Here is an 11630-nt window from a genome sequence, read left to right on the forward strand (position 1 = left end):
TAATATTCTACTGAACAATTAATTACTCACTTTGATTACAAAAAGCTTTTTTTTTTTTTTTTTTTAATGTGTATCAAAACATCTTCACTTATAATAATAGAGTTAAGATACTACACATTAATATTAGTGACAAGTATTTGACAAGAAGCTTGGATAATGCTTGCAGCTTTCAAAGAAGTTGATGCATGTTGTTTTCAACATCAACTTTACTTCTTTTTGAATTTGAATAAAAAGCAAATCAAGTGTATGCATGGTCCCACAATTATATGCCCAACTTGCAAGCCAAGTAGGCAACATATATATATCCTTTGCCCTAATCAACTTGCCTTTGTTGTGGGGTTTGTTCACTTTATTTTCAAGCTAATTAGATTTATCCTTTAAATTCATTTGATGCTAAAGAAAACATGTAAATTATTATGTAAATATTAATTAAATGCTAGACATGCATAAATTTTTTAGGAATTTTATTAACTTTAATCAATAGAAACCTTATGTTTTGGGGTTAATTAGCCCATATGTGTAAAGTTTAATTAAGATATGTGTGTCTAAGATTCGATTCCAATGTGATTACCTGAATGACAAAAGTCAACTTCCTTATCTTCTTGCATGCCTACATGATCGAGTTTATTGTAGACTCATAAAGTCAAATTTGTATTGAAAAATAGATGTTGATAATGAGCAATCATTTAGTACAGGCTTTGAATATGCCCCCTTTCAATTAATCAATCAGCATTACTTGGAATGATGTTGAATATACAAGAAAAACCCCACATATATTAATATTATTGGCTTGAGAAGAAAACACCATATAAAGTTCATGCAAAGCCAGTTGTGAATATGAATAGATGGAATAATACTTACACTGGGTCCATTCATTGCTCTAATGCTTTTTTTAATTTTTTTTTTTTATAAATCATTGCTTTTAAGGTTAAATCACTGAAAATATATAGATGAATATGTAAAAAGGATATCAATAAACTTATATGACCGAAAGCCCTCCAACATTTGAAATTCAGGTGGTATAATCAGAGTGGACTGTCTTATAATTATATGATGGGTCTGTGATCTTGTTCCATTCGCAGTTGCCCCTCATTTATATTATTTTTTTTCTTCTTATTCACGTTAGTGTGTACTTGAGTCTACGGGGTTCTTGGGTGAACTCTAAAATGGGAGCCCATGTTTTCTTTTTTTATTTTTTTAAAATTTAATTTTTTTCTTTATTGGTTTTTAGTTAAAATATGTTGGAAATTATTGATTTTTTACTTGGTTTTTTTTTGGGTTTGGGCTACTATAAAATTAATATTTTTTTTAAAATTTGGGGCTATGGGAATTCGAGGGTCTAGGGCGGCCGCCGGTATCACCCCACCCCAGGGCCGTCATTGATTCAAGTCATAATCTACAAATATGATGTTTGCAACTTCGTTTTTGTGAAAGTAAAGAACGTAGAAAAATAACATATTTAACAAGACAATTATTATCGCTCTGCGAATAGTTTAATGGTAGAAAGTATAAATTTGACTAATTAATATGTATTATATATTATCTATTGGATAAGTTATTGGTACATGATGAGTTTAAGAAGTATTGGCTCTATTAAGTATTTTATTCTAACAAAATAAAATTAAATGTGCATTTTTTAGTAGAAAAAAAAAAAGAATAAAAAAGAGACAATGGAGTGGAGGGAACGCGTTGCCATGTTATAATAACGCGTACGGGATATTCTGGTTTTTATCGCGATATAAATAAACTACGTTACCGTATAACGATAAGAGATGATCCCGAAACAAAGACGGAAAGAAGAGAATTTAAATAGGAGAAAATCAGGGGAAGATTTTTGATTTCTCTTTTTTCTTCTTCTTCAGTTCTTCTGTAACTTTTCGTTGAAAATGAGAAACAAAACAATCTGAAAAAAAGCGAAGAAGATGTTTATTTTATGTATAAATTACAAAAAGCATGGCTTCCATCTTTCAACGCGAAAAAGAAAGGGGATGTAATGAACCAATGGGACAACAGATTCATGCACACATACAAAGCAATACTTCTTCGCAGTTTGTCTCCGCCAACCTAACCTCTCTCTTCTAGGGTTTCGCATCTTCCAATTCGTACGGTACTCACTCTTTTTCACTGGATCAGACGGACTCTTCTTCAATCTTAAATCGATTTAGTATTTCCAGAGTCCCCAAGTGTCTCTCACTGATTCCCTTTTTAATTTATTAATTGAATGCTGTGCTTTCTCTTTATATCCTTATTTGGATCTTTGATGAAAGGGGGGTTGTTTGTTCCGCTTAATTTGCAATTGGGGGGTTGTTTGGTTTTGTGTCTGAATTGTGACTAATGTTACTCTTCTTTACTTAATTTTGTTTAGGATTATATTGCCTTTTTTTTTTTTTGGTGGGGGTTGGTGGGGAGTTTGGTTTGGCAGAAAATTAAGGAAAAGGCTAAGAATTTTAGGCAATTCAATATTTTTTGTCTTTATGATATTTTAGATTTCCTTTTTTTTGTTTGTTTTGAATTTTTGGGATAGTTCTTTTTTGGCTCTTCAGAAGTTAGGGTTGAGGTTTTGTTCTACTTTAGTCTGACACACTGTTTTATTACTGATTATTAGAGTATAAGTGCCCCGTAGAGAATTTCTTTTTCTAGGTGTTTTAGTCATCAGGGCGTTAAATTGCGTAAATATATAGGTCATTGACTGATCATTGATCTTGAAGAGTGTTAGGTCAAGTTTATTTTTTTTTTCTTTTGATATGGACTGAATTTTGATTATGAGGAGTTGAACTTTACTTACTACCAAAAAGGAAATGGATAGAAAAATTTTCTGAATTGTAATGCTTTTTTATTTTGATAATTACTGTAACGATTGCTGTTTTTTGGGGTTATTTTTTAATTCTGAATTGTTAATTTTGGCTTTTCTGTTTGGTTATTGAAGAAACAAAAATTCACATGAATGCGTAACAATTTGTGTAATTTCTTACTGCACAGCTGTCAAATGCTGAACTTTTTTTGTGGATTAGAACTTTTTACTTGGCGAGGTTTGAAGTGATTTTCTCTTACAGATTCCTAAGCTAAGATTATTGAGAAGGGAGTAAAAAATCATTCTAAGCTAATTCTATGTATGTTATTCCATCTCCTTTCGATGCCGAATACTTTTATGGAGTCTATGATTATCATTAGGTCTTAGGAATTTGTCTATCTCCAATGGGATTCTCAATTAATGTGCTCATCTATATCAGTAGGTGATAGGAAAAATGTTCAAGCAAGCCAGCATTTTGTGACACAAAGTATTTATATTTTATTGAAAAGAAGAAGTATTTATTGAGCAAACCCCATGGATTCTGTTCGGTGTTGGTTCAACAAGTCGAAGTCGAAAGATAAGGTAAAGTCTGCTAAGAAGCATGAAGCTAAAGGTAATGGGAAAGAGGGGTTAAATCCAATAAGTGAAGAAGTGCCATCCAATGTAACCAAGCAGAAGGTTGCAGCTGCAAAACAGTATATTGAAAATCATTACAAGAAACAGATGAAGGATCTTCAGGAGAGGAAAGAACGGTACGTTTTTAAACATTTTCCCTCTGTAGCGGTGATATGTCATTGTAATTGTTTATTAAGTGGTGAGGTTTATGATGCAATGTTAAAGTATATTACTATTACCAGACAACCCTTGACCTAAAAAAGGAAAATTAAACTCAGCTAATGTAAGAATCTTCCTGGCCTTTCAGAGAGCAATTTTGATTGTTTCATAGGGATTTATGTGTTTTAACTTCATTATTTTATGACTTACCTTTTTTTTAGTTTTTATGTTGACCTTCTGAATGGCGTCTGAGTTTATTGCACTAACCTACTTTTAAGTGATGAGTGCTTGTTATGCATATCCCTGTATGTCATGCAGACATTGACAAATGGTTCAAGTTAGTTGCGTAGACCTGGGATAGATATGATAGGACTCTACCTGACAGCTGTTTTTAATTTTCTGGCTCCAAACTGCGGCTTGTTAGTAAGGTTCCCCCTTGCCCCACATTTTCTTGCCCCCTAATTGGACCTTATGAACTCCTTGAGCATTGGGATGTTATCATGGGCCCTTGAAACAACGTTGTTCATGTCTAAGCATGTCATTAAGAGTTGTAGCTCAAACATGGCTTCCATAGGATACAGCAAGTAGCAGATTGCAGTTCAAATTGATTGATTTCTTTTACTGGAAACTTCTAGGTCGAGTGGCATATGTTATTTTACAAGTCTATGCTTTTGAAAAACTTTTGGACGTTAAGGAATTAATGCTACTTATTCATTGTTCTTTCATGAACATCTTTTTGTTGTCATGGTGGGTTTGAGATAGTCCACGTCAGGAATATTGGCAATCTTAGTTTCCTATAAGAAATGTGGAATGTTTCTCTACTTGTGTGGTCTGTTTCCGGATCCAACTTAGGCTTTTTAGTTCCAATGAATAGACTTAGTAATCTTCTTTGGCGCTTGTTTGCTATTACCTTGATCCTTTCCAATAAATGAGAAATTTAATCCATAGATGGTTAAAATGGAGGTAAAACTGTAGTTTTATGATTAGTTTGACACAAAAGGCTAGAATGGGAAAGATATCTTAGGAATGATTGTGTAATGGTAAGTTGTGCGCATCAAAGTAGAGGGTCTTTGAGCACTTCAACCTTCTAGAAAATATTGTTTATCATGGTTTGGATCTTAGAGGGATTTTCACGGATCATAGGTTTTTCCAACCTTAATTTTTTATTTATAAAATCTGGCAGGTTTGTTGGATTTTCTCCTATGTTCCATAGTCAATTAGTCATGCCCTTTGTATTAGCTTGAAATTCATGCATCAACAGTGTTTTACGTTTCAAGTCATTTCTACTGCAGTAGCTTGTACTTGCTTCCTACTAATTTTATCTGATCGTAAATTCTGTAATTTTCTTTAGTCAATGAATATTTTAGTACCTTTGCTGATGGCTTGATGTGCAGACGCAATGTACTAGAAAAGAAGTTGGCTGATGCTGAGGTCTCTGAGGAAGAACAAAACAACTTACTAAAGTATTTCGAGAAAAAAGAAACAGAATACATGCGCCTTCAAAGGCATAAAATGGGTGCTGATGATTTTGAGCCATTGACAATGATAGGCAAAGGTGCATTTGGGGAGGTACTGCATCTTTGCTTTCACGTTTCAGTAGAATTTTACTCTCATTGTACATGTTCCTTGTGTGCACATTGTTTGGATTTGAAATGGATCTATCCGGACATACCATTTGTACCACCGTGATAAAACACGTTAGAACTCATAGCACCAGATAAAAAAAAAAACTGGACATATTTTTCATCTAATATAATTTGTTGGTTGCTAATAAATGTATTGAGGATGACCTTTCCGGCTTTCCATGTTACTTTTCCTCGCTCAAGGTGGAAAGAAGGGATCTGGGAGAGGAGGAAGATTGAATTTCTGAATATTTGGATTTTTAAATCATTTTTTTGATTTGGGCATTGTTACTGATCAAGATAACATAATTCGGCTTTTCATATTCAGATGTCAAACATGATGAAACGAAGGGTTTTGATCTGCATTTTTGTTCATGTTACCTTAGCGGAGCTATGAAAATTAAGATATGAGTTATGGCACAAGTAGCAAGGGGTTAATACCTTGTACGTAAATTTTGTCTTGCTCTACTAAAATTATGCCTGTTTTTCCGTGCTTGACACCTTTCATTTTTTATTTGTTGGAAGGATGGGTTGGATATACCGTGCTTGAATTGCTTAGGTTGGAAAATAGTCGCATTACATATTTAATTTATTAATTTGTTTTTGCTGACATGCCTGTTCTGCTTCCAGGTTAGAGTTTGTCGAGAGAAGGCAACTGGTCATGCATATGCTATGAAGAAGTTGAAGAAATCGGAGATGTTACGAAGAGGCCAGGTAAATTTTTTATACCCTGTTGGAAACTCTGACAAGGATTTTGTTCTGTTCATTATAATCATTCCATTTTGCATATAAAAATGTCAGGTTGAACATGTGAAAGCTGAGAGGAATTTACTTGCTGAGGTTGATAGCAATTGCATTGTCAAATTATATTGTTCCTTCCAAGATGAAGAGTATCTCTATCTGATTATGGAATATCTGCCTGGTGGAGATATGATGACTTTACTGATGCGTAAGGATATACTAACAGAAGATGAGGCCAGATTTTATGTTGGGGAAACTGTCCTGGCCATTGAGTCTATCCATAAACATAATTATATTCATAGGTCAATTCTTATTTAGCTTTTTACCAATATTGAGATTCATGTTAGTACTATATGGAATAACCTTTCTTACTCTTGTATTACAGAGATATCAAGCCTGACAATTTACTGCTTGATAGAAATGGTCACATGAAGTTATCAGATTTTGGGTTATGTAAGCCTTTGGACTGCAGTAATCTTCAAGAAAAAGATTTTTCTACGGCAAAAAACCTTAGTGGAGCTCTTCAGAGTGATGGACGCCCAGCAGCACCTAGACGCACACAGCAGGAGCAGCTGCAGCATTGGCAGAGGAACAGAAGGATGCTTGTAAGTATACTATTATTTGGTGCCTGATCTAACCTTATCATGAAAAGCACATTTGCAGTACTTGGTTTTTGCACATATTTCCGTAAGACTTGTATTGTGGGCTATTGTTACTTTAGGAATAAGAAAGACCCATTTTATCTTTACTTCTCTGTGAAGTTTGGGTTATGTCACTTTCTCAAGGGCTGTAATGTAACTGCTTTGGGATTTACGTTTCTTGAAAATTTCCAAATTTGTGTTGTGGCAGGCTTATTCTACTGTTGGAACACCTGATTATATTGCACCTGAGGTTTTACTGAAGAAAGGATACGGAATGGAATGCGATTGGTGGGTTTGATAAAACTTTGTTCCCGCCAAAGGATATTTTATCTTTCTTGGATACTTTCTGACAGAAGTTCATTATCGTTTGTCCAGGTGGTCTCTGGGTGCTATCATGTATGAAATGCTTGTGGGATATCCTCCCTTTTATTCGGATGTGCCCATGTCAACTTGTAGGAAGGTATGTTTGGAAATGCTTATCTTTTTGCCTCTCCATAATTATTTTATGTTGTATGTTAAACTGGCTGATTAGTCAATGTTTGACCTCTTTTCTGTATTTCTTTACTATTATTATACACTTTGTTTATCACGTAGGAAGGTATTAGTGCCTTTTAAGAGGCTGAGGTTGGGAAAATTTTGACAAGTCTTAAACATAACTGTCAAAGCTACTCATCAGATCTGTAGGTTTAACTAGAGTTAGATTGATCTCCATGAACGATGCAAGGGAATTCTACAATCGTAGATATGGCTCAATCCATATTTTCTTTATCCACTCCTGAGTCCTGATTGCTTAACCCCACCTTTGTAGAGATTAATTAGCTAATTAATAGACTCTTGCCATTCCCATATAAGAAACTTGTTATTTCATTGCTCTCTGCCAATTGCTGATCATTGCATCAGTACACTAATATGACAACTTTAATAGTTTTTATTTATTTGATCATCATCTTTATCAAAGCCTGTCCCATATAAATTGGGGTCAGCTACATGAATGTGATGACTATATTAGGTATAGGGGAAATCAATTGGAACACTACGTGGATTTTCTTTGCATTTTTCTTTCTTTGGTCAAAAATAAATTTATCTTATTAGTCTGAAGAAAAATTGCTTATTAACTTACCTTACCTCAACTCGTTATTTCCAAGTTGCTGGATATTAGCTATTAGTATCTTCAATTTTAATTTATGTCATCTTTTGCATGTAAAAGTTTGTTTTATTTTCTTACAATATTTAACTTTTTTTTATACAAGTTTGTTCCATTTGTTGTTTTAGGTGTCATCATTGATCAAACAGTGCCTCTTTTCTTGATTTTGCAGATAGTTAATTGGAGAACTCATTTAAAATTTCCAGAAGAAGCAAAGCTATCTCCAGAAGCAAAAGATCTTATCAGTAAGCTCTTGTGTAATGTTGAGCAAAGGCTTGGAACAAAAGGCGCGGATGAAATAAAGGTGTTGTGCGGTGTGTTCTATTCTAAATTCTTACACTTATTTCTGAATAACATGTAATTTGAGAAAGTAACTGGTTGGCGTTCTAATTTCAGGTTCATCCATGGTTTAAAGGCATTGAATGGGGCAAATTGTACCAAATTAAAGCTGCTTTTATTCCTGAGGTTAATGAAGAGTTGGACACCCAAAATTTTGAGAAGTTTGAAGAGGTAGATAAGTAGTTGGATAGGTTCAAGTATGGCAATTTTTTGTAAAAAAGCTCCCTTGGCCCTTTGTGTGGATCAATTTTTTGATCATTCTTGTGATTCTTTGTCTAGGATGACAACCAAATTCAAACGTCATCAAAATCTGGTCCATGGAGAAAGGTTGGTACAAATGGTTTTAAGTTTATTTTTATTAAGGCTGAATTGTATTGTAGTAGACTAGTAGTAAGGTAAACAACTCTTGTGCACAAGGCTTCTGTAGTGGGGAGGGTCGGGGATAGGCAGGATGTACACAGATCTCATCCCCACATAATATGTGGGGAGAATATTTCCAGGGATTGGACTTGTGACCTCTTGATTGCATCTCGGTAACTCTACCACTGGACCACATGTTCACCTGTAAGTGTGTTGCAATAGTATCTTAATGAAATGTTTTACAGATTAGCTTTCACTATTGGCTCCTTTTGGCCTGCAGTATTGAGGCTTAGTTAAGCTTTGTACAATAAATTTTGCTGCAGAACAACTTCAGTACTTCACTATTCTAGTTTGGCTCCATTATTTCCTAAAAATGTAAAGAAAAAAATCATCTTAACAGGTATTCAATGAGTTACAAACAATTTTATGTTATGTGCTGTCTTGTGTATGAGTATATAAAAATATATGTTCACCTTGGTGAATTTTTGGGAATTTCTTGATTTTCCTTGATAGTTTTATTTTCATTTTGCGTGGCTAAAGAAGAGGCACAATTAAAAGACAGCAAGGGGGTGCCACTAAGCGATGCAGTGTGAGAATTAAGCAAAGGAAAGATAAGATCACACCAAGGAGCATTTGCATCAAAATTTCATGAACCTTGAAACCAGAAACCTAGGAGCTGCCACCATATATGCATAGTTACATGGAAATGATTTTCATATGTCTAAAACATAATGCGAAAGTATTTTTTGCATCATCGGAAGAGCCGCGTACTTATCAACCGCATGTATAGATGTTCTTGATTTTGAATGTTGATTAATGTTCCTGTTTTGTGCCTTTTTGCAGATGCTTTCATCCAAGGATGTAAACTTTGTTGGGTATACATATAAGAACTTCGAAATTGTAAATGATCATCAATTGCCTGGCATTGGTATGTTGCTTCCTATGGATAACGTCTTTTGTAATAATTGTGTCTTTCTTTTGTTGTTCTTTTAATATGCATTTCTTTCAGCTTAAAGGTGGGGAATACAAGACTAATGTTCAGTATTGAAAGTTTCTGATCATGTGTTTCAAGTTCTGTTTCAATCATGGTCTGATTGAGGGATTAAGACTTGCGCTATTGGCAAGTGCACTACCAATGTGTCCCAATGGGTCATTGGTTCAAACCCTCCCACCCCCAACCTCCTCTTTTTTGATAACTCATGGGGTGGGTCATTAATTTATTTGTGGGAAGTGTGGAATTTGAGCGTTGCACCCTGTGTAAGTGTTTTGGATGAGGTCATCCTGGGCCAACTCTTGCTCCTTCCTCCCACCCCCTGTCTTCTAAATATCCCTCTTGGGAATGTTCCTCATCTTTGACTGGTTTTGTGTGAATTGCAATTCACAGCTGAATTGAAGAAAAAGAGCACTAAACCGAAGAGACCGTCCATCAAATCTCTTTTTGGTAAGTAATTTTTTTTATATTGTTTTTGTTTAATTATTTATTTTTGCTTATAGTGGTGCTTATTGTCTTCCCTTTGATTCGCCACTCCAAAATTTGTGTCACGAGTTTTCTTATTACAATTAGCATTCTTTTATGGTGAAAATCTTTTCAAGAATTCCCTTAAATGACCTTTGGAAATAAAGTTTTAAGGTCCAGTGAGAATGCAGTATTGAACTAGTTTGCTATACAGATGAGAAGCTTTTCCATATTGACCTTTTAGAAATAAAATTTTTAGATCATTGACGTTATAGCATTTTATAAAGCAACTGGTATGTATATCTTTTACTGAGCTGGTTTGTGTAACAGATGATGAATCAGCTGCGCGTGGCAAGCAACCTGTTCATGGGAGCTTTTTAAACCTCTTACCACCACAACCAGAAACACCTGAGGAGCTGAACAAGTCCTAGTGAGCTGCACCATTCTCTTCTCTTTCTCTTCATTACCATAGGATGGCCATAGAAATTTGACCAAAGGGATCATGTTCTTCTCTGGTGAACATTTTGTTTGCTGCTTCTTTACTTACAAATTGTAGAGTGAAAGGGGACGAACTGACAAGGGCACCCCAAAAAGAAAAGAAAGGAATGCCTTGGAGTCTTAGTTAGATCTTTGAGTCTGTTGGGGATTTTGATTTTTTGTATGATAATTTTTCTCATAGTGATGATTCTTTTGAAATTGTTGTGTATATTTTCCACCTCTCTGGAGCTTTGAGAATTCTTGTGCAAGACAAGACGTATTCTCGCGTTTCGTGTAATTATTAACTAACAGGGAAAGGAAATCTTTGTTGCTGACTTGGGCAATGTTTTCTTAGATTTGTGATCTGATCTCTCCCTTTTGGTATCTTCTAGCAAGATTAAAAATTCAGTGTTTTTCTCAAATTATTGGCTACATAATAATTTGAGAGACATTATATGTGTGCTTGGATGGGTACAGATGATCATTTCTTGAAGCAGCCACCTCTATTGTTGGTTGAGTATGGTGTTTATTCTGCAATCTTGAAACTGTAGCTCGCCGTTGGAGGACACAGGTATGAGGAGAAGAAAAGGTGAGACAAATTAGAACAGAACAGAACAAAATTCCCATTGTTTATGATTGATAAATGCCCAAAAACCCTCTTAATATCTGTTTTCGGATGGTAAATCACGACAATCTGTCCGGATAGATTTTAGATCTGTCCGAACAGATTTGTTTTTGCTTGTGTCTGGAATTTGAACTGCTGTAATCCGTCTGGACACCTTATAAATCCGTCTGGACATCTAATAAATCCGTCCGCATAAATTCTTCTCTGATTCACTTTAGCTTTTGTTAACGGCTGTCGGGATGCCTATGGAAGCTGTCCGGACAGATGAGCCTCTGGTCAGCCACAGATATAGTTTCAAATGTCAGGATATTGCTCGCTTTTGTTCCAATATCCTACAAAACCAATAGAAAATATTTGTAAGCATAAAACTAAACTAAAACAAACATATATAAATGCATTAACTAGGTACTAGAACACCCTAATTAAAAAAACATTGAAATCTCAATTTGGAAGTCCAATCAATTACACCACAGTAGCGAACACAAACAGTTGTTTATCTTTTTTGTAAGAAGCTGAATGAGTTTAGATTTTAGAACAAAAGTCCATGTCAAATTCTGTAATGAATTTTGTATTTAGCATTTAAGCTCTTGGTGTTTTCCAGGTAAGTCTCCAATACATGGAAATTCTAGGCTAGATATGGTGAGATTTGTACTCTATCAA

At 34.7% G+C, this 11630-nt stretch overlaps 1 protein-coding gene across 6 annotated transcripts; it reads left to right on the forward strand.

The window, feature by feature from the left end:
* Positions 1-1874: 1874 nt before the first annotated feature.
* On the forward strand, positions 1875-10699 carry LOC119997691 (serine/threonine-protein kinase tricornered). Of its 6 annotated transcripts, XM_038844882.1 has the most exons (15): positions 1875-2107; positions 3054-3110; positions 3231-3543; positions 4960-5134; positions 5818-5901; positions 5989-6230; positions 6314-6533; positions 6778-6857; positions 6945-7029; positions 7886-8017; positions 8110-8223; positions 8332-8379; positions 9256-9340; positions 9797-9853; positions 10199-10699. In XM_038844882.1, the coding sequence occupies exons 3-15, from the start codon at positions 3326-3328 to the stop codon at positions 10297-10299; spliced, it is 1641 nt and encodes a 546-aa protein (XP_038700810.1). In that variant the 5' UTR covers positions 1875-2107; positions 3054-3110; positions 3231-3325; the 3' UTR covers positions 10300-10699. The 6 variants fall into 6 exon arrangements, with proteins under 6 accessions (XP_038700810.1, XP_038700798.1, XP_038700792.1 ...); XM_038844870.1 differs by having other exon boundaries at positions 1875-3110; positions 3234-3543; XM_038844864.1 differs by lacking the exon at positions 3054-3110.
* The last annotated feature ends 931 nt before the right edge of the window (positions 10700-11630 follow it).

This window comes from Tripterygium wilfordii, chromosome 1, assembly GCF_013401445.1.
Source record: "Tripterygium wilfordii isolate XIE 37 chromosome 1, ASM1340144v1, whole genome shotgun sequence".
Lineage (NCBI taxonomy): Eukaryota > Viridiplantae > Streptophyta > Magnoliopsida > Celastrales > Celastraceae > Tripterygium > Tripterygium wilfordii.

Coding starts and splice junctions, on each gene's coding strand:
- LOC119997691 (XM_038844870.1), top strand. CDS start 3,326: ATGGATTCTGTTCGGTGTTGGTTCAACAAGTCGAAGTCGAAAGATAAG. Junction 5,902..5,988: donor AGATGTTACGAAGAGGCCAG/GTAAATTTTTTA, acceptor TAAAAATGTCAG/GTTGAACATGTGAAAGCTGA. Junction 9,854..10,198: donor GTCCATCAAATCTCTTTTTG/GTAAGTAATTTT, acceptor TTTGTGTAACAG/ATGATGAATCAGCTGCGCGT.